Source organism: Lonchura striata, chromosome 1, assembly GCF_050655825.1.
Source record: "Lonchura striata isolate lonStrDom1 chromosome 1, ASM5065582v1, whole genome shotgun sequence".
In the NCBI taxonomy this organism is placed as follows: domain Eukaryota; kingdom Metazoa; phylum Chordata; class Aves; order Passeriformes; family Estrildidae; genus Lonchura; species Lonchura striata.
Genome location: NC_140703.1, coordinates 87,693,744 through 87,706,941, shown reverse-complemented (window position 1 = coordinate 87,706,941; position 13,198 = coordinate 87,693,744). Strand labels below are relative to the sequence as shown.

The window sequence follows — 13,198 nt, the reverse complement described above, 5'->3', positions numbered from 1 at the left end:
TTTCCATAACAAAAGAAGATTTCCAAGCATTTGTTCCCTAAGAGGAATAAATTAATTTGCATTTAATTAGAAGAATAGAAGCAGCTATTCAAATTTCACCTAGCTGCAGAAATTCTCGTACATGCATGAGAGTTTGAATGCATAAACTTGGGTTTGGATAGATGAGTGGAAAAAAATGATGCACAAATTAGGTAATAGAATTTTAAAATTGGCTCCACAATGTTAACTTGCAATTACATGGTGATCCTTCATGTTGTTTTATCCAGGCATTGTCTTATAGATGTGATTTAGATGCTCTATCTTAATTCTCTAGATTGTGATACCACTGAGATTTGGAAAGGAGAAAAATAAAATCACAGAATGTTTTGGGTTGAAAGGGATACTATAGACCATCTAGTTCCAACCTCCTGCCATGGGCAGGAACATCTTCCACTAGACCAGGTTTCTCAAAGTCCCATCCGGCCTGGCTTGGAACACTTCCAGGGATGGGGAATTCACAGTTTCTCAGGGCAACCTGTTGCAAAAGTAGATATTTTCCAAAGCAGATAGCTTCCATAGTTTTTGAGAACAGAGAACTTTTTCTTTAAAAATGAACTGCAAAGCCAAGTCAAAATTGGAACAATAATTATGTTCATCAATGTGTTTGTTTTTGCAGGAGGGAAACAAAAGACAATATAGCACATAAATTACTATTTTAAAAGAATTTTGGGAAATATATTTGTCTTTTAGATTTGCAGGAAACTCTTCAAAATAGTTCTTGATGGAATGTCACAGATACTGGAACCAGTTGGTTTTATAGTTCCTTTCTGCCTTTTTATATACATGTACACAGGCAAAAGTGCTGATTGGCTTTGTACTTCTGTTCTTCCATTAAGACTACTGTCATTTATCAATTGAAACAAAAGAAAAGCCTAGAATCACAGATTTTATTTTTGATGGCTAGCTAAAGATCAGCTGTACTACAAAAAAAAAAGTGTCAGTTAAACTGCTCTGACACCAAGATCATGGAGCAAGTTGTGGAACAAGACCTGTGGAATACACTTTTCTTTTGCATGCACATATTTTAAAAACCGGATAGAGTTTTTATACGAAGAGTTATGAATCAGGAACTCTTTTTAAAAATATTTTCTCTCATGATCTTACTTTGGAAACAGTTGTCTCAAAAAAAAAAAAAACAACTTTATAAAATTACAGTAAATGGTTTCAGTTTTTCTCTGCTTCCTTTATTGCAAGTTTAGATTTAGTATCTGTGGTATAATGTAATTCTTATTTAAGAATATAGAAGAATTGTAACAATAGCATAGTTCCAGTCTCTTGTTCTGCCAGCATGATTCCCCCTATTTCTGATTTATAGTTAATCTCATTTTCAGGGCTGCTCAGGATCTTATGAAGTGGCAACAGAAATGTACTCCTGTGTCTGAGCATACTGTAAAGTCTGCAGTTACGTGGCTCTGGAAGCTGGACCATATGACAGCTGTCAGCCACACCAGCTCTGCTGAAGCTCTGCTGGAAGCCATGGGTGATGAAGCGGTAAGCTCATACATCTTTTCAGAAGCCCAAGTAAATCCAAGAGTGTTCAGTGCTAGGTTGGCTGCTGTGATTTGCCCTGATCAATGTTGCAAAGATAAATATTCATGACTGAATTTGGAAAGGATTTTTTTCCCTTCAAGTGTAGCTGCATACTATGCTTAAGGATTGTCTTTTTATGTAAATGTACTGTATTTTGAATGCAGAAATTTGTTTATTTTCTTTTCTAGAGTACTCAGAATAAATAAAATTCAGTCATTAGGGGAAAGAGAAAACATCTTCCCTTACACTTTCTTTGCCATATAAGTTTTTCAGGGCTTCAGGTTTATGAGAAAATAGCAACATTATTGGGGGCAGAGAAACAATTTTTATTTTGTTATGTATCCAACTTTCTTATGAAAAGTTATATTTAAAATTCAAAATAGTGAGTACGGAGATTTATGAAAGTATTAGCTTTTTCATCAGCCAGGTGTAAGCTAGACTTTCTGCCAGGACAGAGACAAAGCATACACAGTTATTCCTGCAGTTAAATGCTGTTCATTTTTAAAAGTACTCTATTGCTTTACTCATTAAAATAGAATCACAAGAAATGAAACATATATGCCATCACTTGAGCTAGTAACTTAAAGCTTTTGTTTTTCTAGAGATATTTTATGACATTTACTTACAATGTATATTCTTTCAGTTCTCTAACACCTGGATTTAAAGGAAAATTTGGCCTACTGTCTGTGGGGTAGAGTCATTGGTTTTCACTGCTATTAACATTCATCCCTGTGCACAAATCCAATCCTAACTCATGTAAATCTCTTTCTGGAACACTGTTTGAGGGAGAAGATAAATTTTGCTTGAGTTACCTTCTGGTTCCCTATGCTTCTGGATTCCCATCCAGATAAGTCCTGATGTATGGAAACTAATATTAAAAATGAGCTAAGGAGCAAACTGTTCACCAGTGAAATTTTTTAAATGACCCCTTCATAATTTTATTATTCATAATTAGAATTTTCAATTTGCAGTATTAATACTTATTTCCTGATGAGTAACTAAAAAATTGTACTTAGATTTCAGTATTGTCTGGATGAAAAAAAGTCTTATTGGACATGGTGGGTCTCTGAATAAACAGAAATTTAAATCTGTCAGACAATAAAACTTGTATTATTATTTTTCCAGATATTGGTGGGCCAATAGGCAATCTAGGGGAGTTAACTGTGGCAGGTGCTCAACATAAAACAAACTTCAATTGCACCTAAACAGAGTCATTATCATTCATAACTGACAGTTCACTTAAGAGGCATGTTCACTGTAGTGCAGATGGGGTTTCTTTAGGATCCATTCAGTCCTAGAGAAAACTTGCTTACTTACTGAGCAGCCATGAATAACTCATTCCCAAGGACTGGCTTCGTCCACAGAAGTTGCTGCAAAACAACAGGGTTTTTTGTTTTTTTGTTTTTTTTTTCCCTAGATATAGCTCTTCTTGTCATTCCTTCAGCTGGTCTTTTCTTCCCATATGTGGTGATTCCTTTGATTTTCTTTCCTTATGGCCTGTAAATCCCAAGCTCAAGATTAGTCTGTCGTAATGTTGCAATCCTTTGAGCTCTACCTGCCACAAATGCATCCACAGTGTCTAGTCTCCTGTTCTGTACAGGTGCCACTCCATGAAGTGTGGATCACTTATCCAAAACACCTCCCCACCAAGATCAAGACTGAGAAGAACGTTCATGCTGTTCTCCTTTCTGTCCTTATATAAAGTTTGTTTGCTTGTTTAAATGTATAAATTACACTTTTCAAAATATGAAGGACTCACTTGAAAGGTTTTAACCTTTTCCCACTAGCCTATGAGGAACATCTCCTTTGTGGTACGTCATTGCTGGGATTGTAGTTAAACAGAGTAAATTATCTGTGGTTCATAATTTTTTAAAATTTTCATGTGGGGGTTTGGCTCTGTTTCAGCTGTGCCCAATAAATGTCAGCATTTTGAAAGTTGCAGAAGCAGGCAGTGATTCCCTTGAAAAAAGTGTGAAAATTTCTATTCTTGTTGAATATCAAGTTTATGAATTAATTGCAGTCTTAGAGAGGACAGAGAGAAGATGTGAATCTGAAGGAAGACAGGGAAAAATGGTTGTGCAAGTATGCACGCATACCTCTGGGCCAGGAGCCTCTTCAACAAAAGCAGTAGGAACATGGTGTTGTCCAAGGACTGGGTCTCATCTGGGAGACCTGTGTGCAGGCTCAGATAGCCCTTTAGCTGGAGGAGGCAGACAGGAAACTTTGTAAAACTGAACTAAAACACAGAAAGGTGCAAAAGTTAATTTTTTCTTTCTGTATACCTTTTTCTAAAGCTAATAAGTATTTTGTTAATCTTGTATAATAAAATCCATTCATTATCTCTTTACCTTTATGTCTTCGTTAGACAAGACAGGAGTCTGTGAAAGAGGGCAAAGCCTCCTGTGCAATGGAGAACGGCAAACCCCCCTCCCTCTGAATTACGAGGATCTTTAAATTAAAAGGCTCTCAGGCAAAGATATGGGAGTGGGAGTAACAATTCTTTACTAGGAGAAAACTAGACAACAATTTAAAAGGAAAATGCAATCGGTACAAACAAAACTAGTGAAAGAAAAAGTCTAGAACCTGAGGAATGCCAGTATCAGGTTTTGCTGGGACAATTGCTTTCCCTTGCAATAGTTGATGAGTTGCAGCTGAAGTGGTGATCTTTAGAAGGGTATAATTTTCCTCTGAAGATCTGGTGGCAGTGGGGGCCGGTCTTCCTCTGCGCCGGGGTTGCCTCTGAGCTCCGCTGCCGTCGCCTCTGCGCGCGCCGGCTGCTTCGCTGCGAGTGCCGCCGAAGAGAGAGCGAGAGGGAGCTGCTTTCCCCGGGAATCCCGCGAAGAGAGAGAGAGCTGCTTCTCTCGGAGTCCCGCAAAGAAGAGGGAGAGCTGCTTCTCTCGGAATCCCGCGAAGAGAGGGAGAGAGCTGCTTCTCTCGGAGTCCCGCGAAGAAGAGGGAGAGAGCTGCTTCTCCCCTCTGGGTGGGACCCCCTTCATTGAATCAGTCGAAGGTGTATACACAAACCATTGTCTCTGAGAGAGATAACAAAAAACCTGTCCAACCGGTTCGCCTTCGACAGATGGCAAATGGAATACAAGCTTATCTTACAACCCAGGACATTATCCACCCCTTATTCTATTTCCATCTGCACACCATGAAATCTTACACCCAGTTCTCTCTTAAGACCAAGTTTCCCTGTGGTACACAGCGGGTCTCCCCATCTTCCTGCATTACCCACCAAGTGTAACCAGGTCCTTGAGCAAAGACAATCCCACGAATGGGTTGGTCTTTGCCTGAGGTGGGATTAATCCAAACAGTTTTCCCTAAAATACCTTTCATATGTACTACAGGGACCTTATCTCCATCTACTGCGTGTAAGGGTTCTGACTGAGCAGGGCCAGCTCGACTGACAGACCCCCGGGTGTTGACCATCCAGGTTGCTTTTGCCAGGTTAATTTCCCAGTTTCTAAATGTTCCCCCACCAAGTGCCTTCAGGGTAGTCTTAAGGAGTCCGTTGCACCGTTCAACTTTGCCGGCAGCTGGAGCATGATAGGGAATATGATATATCCATTCGATACCATGTTCTCTGGCCCAGGTGTTGATAAGGCTGTTCTTGAAATGGGTGCCGTTGTCAGACTCAATTCTCTCAGGGGTGCCGTGTCTCCACAGGACTTGCTTTTCCAAGCCTAAGATGGTGTTCCGGGCAGTGGCATGAGGTACAGGGAAAGTCTCCAGCCATCCAGTGGTGGCTTCCACCATGGTCAGCACGTAGCGCTTGCCTTGGCGTGTCTGGGGCAGTGTGATATAGTCAATCTGCCAGGCCTCCCCATACTTGTACTTGGACCACCGCCCACCATACCATAGGGGCTTCACTCTCTTGGCCTGTTTGATGGCAGCACACGTCTCACAGTCATGGATAACCTGGGAAACACTGTCCATGGTTAGATCCACCCCTCGGTCTCGTGCCCACTTGTAGGTGGCATCTCTGCCCTGATGACCTGAGGCATCATGAGCCCATCGAGCCAGGAACAACTCCCCCTTATGGTGCCAATCTAAGTCTATCTTTGACACCTCTATTTTTGCTGCCTGATCTACCTGCTCGTTGTTTCGGTGCTCCTCATTAGCCCGACTTTTGGGGACATGGGCATCTACATGACGGACTTTCACCGTCAGCTTTTCCACCCGAGAGGCAATGTCTTTCCATATATCAGCAGCCCAGATTGGCTTTCCTCTACGTTGCCAGTTGGCCTTCCTCCACCTTCCCAGCCAGCCCCACAGAGCATTGGCTACCATCCATGAATCAGTATAAAGGTAGAGCTTTGGCCACTTCTCCCTTTCAGCAATGTCCAGAGCCAGCTGAACGGCCTTGAGTTCGGCGAGTTGGCTCGATCCACCTTCTCCTTCGGTAGCTTGTGCAACTTGGCGTGTGGGGCTCCATACGGCTGCTTTCCACTTCCGGTTCATCCCTACAATGCGACAGGAACCATCAGTGAAAAGAGCGTAGCAGGTCTCTTCTGCTGGTAGTTGGTTGTATGGTGGAGCCTCTTCAGCCCTTGTCACTTGTACCTGCTCCTCATCATCAGTGAGACCAAAGTTTTCACCTTCTGGCCAGTTCGTAATTATCTCCAAAATCCCAGGGCGATTCAGGTTTCCAATACGGGCGCGTTGAGTGATGAGGGCAATCCATTTGCTCCATGTTGCGTCAGTGGCATGGTGGGTAGTAGGAACCTTTCCTTTAAACATCCACCCCAGCACCGGTAGTCGGGGTGCCAGGAGGAGTTGTGTTTCTGTGCCAATTACCTCCGAGGCGGCTTGAACTCCTTCAAAGGCAGCCAAGATTTCCTTCTCTGTGGGAGTGTAGTTGGCTTCAGACCCTCTGTAACTTCGGCTCCAGAATCCCAGTGGTCGGCCTCGAGTCTCCCCAGGCACTTTCTGCCAAAGGCTCCAGGACAACCCATGGTTCCCGGCTGCAGAGTAGAGCACATTCTTGACCTCTGGTCCCGTTCTGACTGGGCCAAGGGCTACAGCATGAGCGATCTCCTGCTTGATCTGGGTGAAGGCTTGTTGCTGCTCAGGGCCCCAGTGGAAATCATTCTTCTTTCGGGTAACCAGATAAAGAGGGCTCACAATCTGGCTATACTCAGGAATGTGCATTCTCCAGAAACCTATGGCACCCAGGAAAGCTTGTGTTTCCTTTTTGCTGGTTGGTGGGGACATAGCTGTGATCTTGTTGATGACCTCAGTGGGAATCTGGCGCCGTCCATCTTGCCATTTCACTCCCAGGAACTGGATCTCTCGGGCAGGTCCCTTGACTTTGCTCTTCTTGACGGCAAAGCCAGCTTCTAGTAGTATCTGGATGATCCTCTCACCTTTCTCAAACACTTCTGCCGCTGTGCTCCCCCACACAATGATGTCATCAATGTATTGCAGGTGTTCTGGAGCCTCACCCTTTTCTAGTGTAGCCTGGATCAGTCCATGGCAGATGGTGGGGCTGTGTTTCCACCCCTGGGGCAGTCGGTTCCAGGTGTACTGCACGCCCCTCCAGGTGAAAGCAAACTGAGGCCTGCATTCTGCTGCCAGAGGAATGGAGAAAAACGCATTAGCAATATCAATGGTGGCATACCACTTTGCTGCCTTGGACTCCAGCTCGTACTGGAGTTCCAGCATGTCCGGCACAGCAGCGCTCAGCGGTGGAGTCACTTCATTTAAGCCACGATAGTCCACAGTCAATCTCCATTCTTTGTCAGATTTGCGCACAGGCCAGATGGGGCTGTTGAAGGGTGAGTGGGTTTTGCTGACCACCCCTTGGCTCTCCAGCTCCCGAATCATTTTGTGGATGGGGATCACGGCATCTCGATCCGTCCGATACTGCCGGCGGTGCACTGTCGAGGTCGCAATTGGCACGCGTTGTTCTTCCACCCTTAGGAGTCCTACTGCAGAGGGGTTTTCTGACAGTCCAGGCAAGGTGTTCAATTGCTTAATGTCTTCTGCCTCTACAGCGGCTATTCCAAAAGCCCACCTGAGTCCCTTTGGGTCTTTGTAATATCCGTTCCGGAGGAAGTCTATACCTAGGATACACGGAGCATCTGGGCCAGTCACTATAGGGTGTTTCTTCCACTCCTTCCCAGTCAGGCTCACCTCAGCTTCCACCAGAGTCAATTGTTGTGATCCCCCTGTCACACCAGCAATGGAAACAGGCTCTGCCCCCACATGTCCCGATGGTATCAGAGTACACTGTGCACCAGTATCAACTAAAGCATCATATTTTTGTGGCTCTGATGTGCCAGGCCATCGGATCCACACTGTCCAGAAGATCCGGTTTTCCCGTGCCTCTCCCTGGCTAGAGACAGGGCCCCTCTAACACTGGTTATCATTCCTTCCCTGGGCATACATACTAGAGGTCCCTTCAAGGGGGTCTGACAGATCGTACCCACAAGCTTGGTCACGGGAGGTTGAGGCTACCTTCACTTTGGTGGAACTCCCCCGGTTAGAGTTTCCCTCCTTGAGTTGACGGACCCGTGCTGCCAGGACAGAGGTGGGTTTCCCATCCCACCTCCCCATGTCTTCCCCATGGTCACGCAGGAAGAACCACAGATTAGCCCTTGGGGTGTACCCTCTCTCTCTAGCTGGGGATTGTTGGGTGCTGATTCTGGGGCCTGTGACTCTCACGGGTGCTGTATTAACCTTCCTTATCTCCTCCCTCATCTCCTCTTTAAACTCCTTAATCACAGCTGAGATATGAGCCTGCATTGGGCCATTAATCATACTCTCATAATTCCTAAGTTTGTTGGCAACAGAACCTATTGTCTCCCGGTGGGTGTCAGCATTGATCGTTGCAATGAAGGTGGCGTATTGAGATGGCCCAAGATTTGCCAGACTCTACAGCATTTGTCCCGTACACCTGACCTTGTCAGGATCATTATTGTGTCGTCCATCCCTCCCAAAGAGTACCTCCAATACTGCCACTTCTCTCAGCTGTTGGATCCCTTCCTCGAGGGTCTTCCAGCGCATTCTATGATGGTGCTCTTGCATTCTCTCTCTGTGGATAAACCTCTCCCTGACACTCATTAAGAGCCGCTCCCAGAGAGAAAGGGACCCTGGTTCCCTTACAAAAACCTGATTTATACCCGAGTCCTGGGTCAAGGGTCCCAAGTTCCTTGCCTCACCACCGTCCAGCTGCACGCCTGTACCCATAAGATCCCAAACCCGGAGTAGCCAGGTAGCATAAGCCTCACGCCCTCGTCGCACAATGTCTTTATGCAGATTGCGAAGACTTTCGTACGTCAGGGACTCGGTGATGATAGCAATCTCTGGCTCCCCTGTGGGTTGTGAGGTTCCTCCATTCCTGTCCCTATCTGCAGGGTGCTCTGCTTTCACCTTAGACTTCCTTGTTTCTACCGGGGCCACTGCTGCTGACCGTGACTGCCCTTGTGGTTCAGCTGGAACCTGGACAGTTGTAACATCTGTGGGTTCCACAGCTGTACTATTAGACTGTCCCTCCTCAAGGCAAAGGGCCGGTTTCTCACCAGCTGGGGAAATGCACTCCTTCAGCATCTCTCGTATCTCCTTAACCAGAACCCTCACCCAATCTGGGCGGTTCATTTCTGAGGTGGGCTGTGGGGCAGGGTCAGGCTCTGGAGCAGCAGCATCTCGAGTCTGTGGTGTAGGTGTGAGGGTAGTTATCCAGGTTAATCTTCCCTTATCTCTGAATGCTAAATATAACAGGACTATCAGCAACACCACCCATTGTATGGTATCATTAGCACTTATAAAGGATCTTAACCCTTTGAGAACTGGTGGAACAGACCCAAAAAGATGGTTAAAAGGTTGAGAGAAAGTTTGCCCAGGTGCTATTTCCTCGCAGTAGGTACCGTTATTAAAGTAACCCCAAAAACATACAGTTAACGTGTGATAGCTATGAATCCATGTACCTGCCTTCCAGAGGAAATTAAAGATCCATGAATTCCTCACCCAATTAACCCAGAAGCCAAACTTGATAACAGACACCGTAGCCTTAGTCATAGGACCCATTTTTAGATAAGGGTCTGCAAATGGGAAAAGTATAGCTACGATCACATGCCACCCAAACCAAGGTAAACTAGACCACATGGTGATGCTGAAGATGTTTTTACACACAACAAAACCAAATTACTTAAGAACTGTTAATCCTTTTTCCCTCTCAATGCCCTCGGGCCCCACGTTGGGCGCCAAATTCTGTCTTCGTTAGACAAGACAGGAGTCTGTGAAAGAGGGCAAAGCCTCCTGTGCAATGGAGAACGGCAAACCCCCCTCCCTCTGAATTACGAGGATCTTTAAATTAAAAGGCTCTCAGGCAAAGATATGGGAGTGGGAGTAACAATTCTTTACTAGGAGAAAACTAGACAACAATTTAAAAGGAAAATGCAATCGGTACAAACAAAACTAGTGAAAGAAAAAGTCTAGAACCTGAGGAATGCCAGTATCAGGTTTTGCTGGGACAATTGCTTTCCCTTGCAATAGTTGATGAGTTGCAGCTGAAGTGGTGATCTTTAGAAGGGTATAATTTTCCTCTGAAGATCTGGTGGCAGTGGGGGCCGGTCTTCCTCTGCGCCGGGGTTGCCTCTGAGCTCCGCTGCCGTCGCCTCTGCGCGCGCCGGCTGCTTCGCTGCGAGTGCCGCCGAAGAGAGAGCGAGAGGGAGCTGCTTTCCCCGGGAATCCCGCGAAGAGAGAGAGAGCTGCTTCTCTCGGAGTCCCGCAAAGAAGAGGGAGAGCTGCTTCTCTCGGAATCCCGCGAAGAGAGGGAGAGAGCTGCTTCTCTCGGAGTCCCGCGAAGAAGAGGGAGAGAGCTGCTTCTCCCCTCTGGGTGGGACCCCCTTCATTGAATCAGTCGAAGGTGTATACACAAACCATTGTCTCTGAGAGAGATAACAAAAAACCTGTCCAACCGGTTCGCCTTCGACAGATGGCAAATGGAATACAAGCTTATCTTACAACCCAGGACACTTTAGTATTTGTCTAGAATTATCAGTGATGCTAGGACACTTGGTCCTGCTTGCTCCCAAATAAGTGGAGTCTGTAACTATGGCCCCTGCCTTCCACATGGAGCATCTCACTCCTCTGCAAGATCCAAGAGAAGTTCAAGAAGGCAAGGTGCTGCTTTGTTAGTTTGCCTGACCCAGCCTGAAACTGGGTTGCTGCTTGGGAGAGACATCTTCCAGTGTTGAGGAACATACCAAAAGGTCCATGAGGGAGGATGCTTGAAATGCAGAAATTATTCAGGGAGCTGGAATACAAATCAGTATCCAAGGCAATAGTGGAAATGTATGAGCATGCTTGTAGGTGATACTGAATTTGCTTTACTACTGTAGGTGATACTGAATTTGCATACTGTGTTACTTTACTACATAAAATTATGTGAGTGCACATTTCTTCAGTGCCATCCCAGACTCAAATAGTTCTCTGTTGTGGCACACATCCTGGCATTTATAGCATATAGAATATTCATATTAATATTAATAGAATCATAGAGTCACAGAACGGTTTGGGTTGGAAGGGACCTTAAACACTGCTTAATTCCAAGATTACTGTCATGGGCATGGATACCTTTTACTAGATCAGGTAGCTCAAAGCCAAATTTAATCTGGTCTTGAATACTTCCTGGGATGGGGCATTCCTAATGTCTCTGGACAATTGTTCCTGGTGCCTTACACCTTCATAGTGAATAATTTCTTCCTTGCATCTAATCTAAATCTACCATCCTTCAGTTTAAGGCCATTCTCCCTTCTCCTTGTGAAAAGTCCCTCTCCAGCTTTCATGCAGGCCCCTTCAGGTCCTGGAAGGTGCTATAAAGTCTACCCAGAGCCTTCTCTTCTCTGGCTGAACAGCCCCAACTATCTGTCTGTCTTCATAGGAAAGGCACTCCAGCCTTGTGATCATCTCTGTGGCTCTCCTCTGGACTTGCTCCAGCAAATACATGCCTTCTTATATTGGGGGTCCCAGAGCTGGACACAATGCTCCAGGAAAGGTTTGATGGGTGTGGAGTAGAGAGGTAGACACACTTTCCTTGCCTTGCTGGCCATGCTGATTTTGATGCAGCTTTGGATACAGTTGTATTTCTGGGATGCAAGCGTATATTGCTGGGTAATGTTGAACTTCTCATCAACCAATACCCCCAAGTCCTCTGTACAGCTACTCTCAATCCATTCTCCACCCAGCCTGTGCTTGAGCTTGGGATTGCCCTTACCCAGAAGCAGGACCTTGCACTTGGCCTTGTACTTCATGAGATTCACTTCATTCCTGTCGCAAGGCTGTCCAGGTCCCTCTGGAAGGCATCCCTTCCTTCCAGGGCATCAGACACCATACCGCTTGTGCCAACACAGTGGTGTTGGCAAACTTACTGAAGGTACAGTCAGTCCTACTGTCCTTGTCACCAACAGAGATGTTAAAAAGTGCCAGTCCCCTTACTGACCCCTCAGGAGCACCATGGAGTTCCACTTGGATGTCAAGCTGTTCACTCTGACTCTTGGAAAGCAACATTGAATCAGTTCCTTATCCACAGAGTGTTCCTTCCACCAAATCCATGTTTTTTCAATTTAGAGACAAGGGTGTGGTGCAGAACAGTGTAAAATGCTTGATAGAAGTCCAGGTAGATAAGAAGGTTACCAAATTGTCAGGCATGGTTTGCCCTTAGTGAAGCCATGTTGGCTTCTTATTTTCCCTGTGCCTTAGCATAGTTTTGAGGATGATCCACTCCATAGTGGGCACAGAGGTGAGTGTATTAAAATGTATTTTTCAGTTAAACAATGTTTTATCAGTTATTTATCAGCTGGTATGTACCATGATATAGAACTGATATACTGCATATATTGTCTTGAAAGTTATCATGGGATAGCTGTTTGTTAAATTCATTCTTAATGATGGTGAAAATTCAAGAAACATACTCACCTGAGGATCATTACATGGATAGGTTCAGGTAACATAAAATCCCTCATAATGTAATATTTAAGCAATAACTAAAAGACATTTTTTCGCTTCTCTCACTTCTTGAAATAATATTTTCAGAATCTAAGTGAGTGTGGTTATAGTAAAACTGCCAAGCTCTCTCTGTTTTGGGAAGTATAAAAACTACAAATCATCTGTAAATACCAGCAATAGCATTCAAATAATCACAGAATCACAGAATACGCTAGGTTGGAAAGATCCTACAGGATCATTGAACCCAACTCCTGGCCCTGCACAGGACCATCCCCAAGAATCCTTGAACTCTGTCAGGCTTGGTGCTGTGACCACTGTTCCAGTGCCCACAGTACCACTATCTGTGTAAAAAAATTTTTTTGATATCCAACCTCAACCTTCTCTCACACAGCTTCATGCCATTCCCTCACTGGTCACCATGAAGAAGAAATCAGTGGCTACTCCTCCTCTTCCCCTCATGAGGAAGTTGTAGACTACCATGAGGTCTCCCTTCAGTTTCCTTTTCTTCAGGCTGAACAGACCAGGTGACCTCAGACACTTCTCATACTTGACAGCTTGCTGTCAAGACCCATCTTTGTTGCTCTCTCTCGGATGCTCTCCAATAGTTTAGTGTCTTTCTTATATTGCAGTGACCAAAACTGCACACAATATTCAAAGTGAGGTTGCACTAGTGCAG

The 13,198-nt window shown here is 45.0% G+C and overlaps 1 protein-coding gene across 13 annotated transcripts in view; it reads left to right on the top strand.

Annotated features, from left to right (window-relative positions):
* VWA3B (von Willebrand factor A domain containing 3B) overlaps positions 1-13,198 on the top strand; it is a 66,534-nt gene that overhangs the window by 10,726 nt on the left and 42,610 nt on the right. For all 13 annotated transcript variants that reach the window (XM_085557510.1, XM_085557522.1, XM_085557535.1 and 10 more), the window contains one exon: positions 1,371-1,530. In XM_085557510.1, the coding sequence (XP_085413636.1) occupies positions 1,371-1,530 (160 nt within the window). The remainder of the gene's footprint in view (positions 1-1,370; positions 1,531-13,198) is intronic.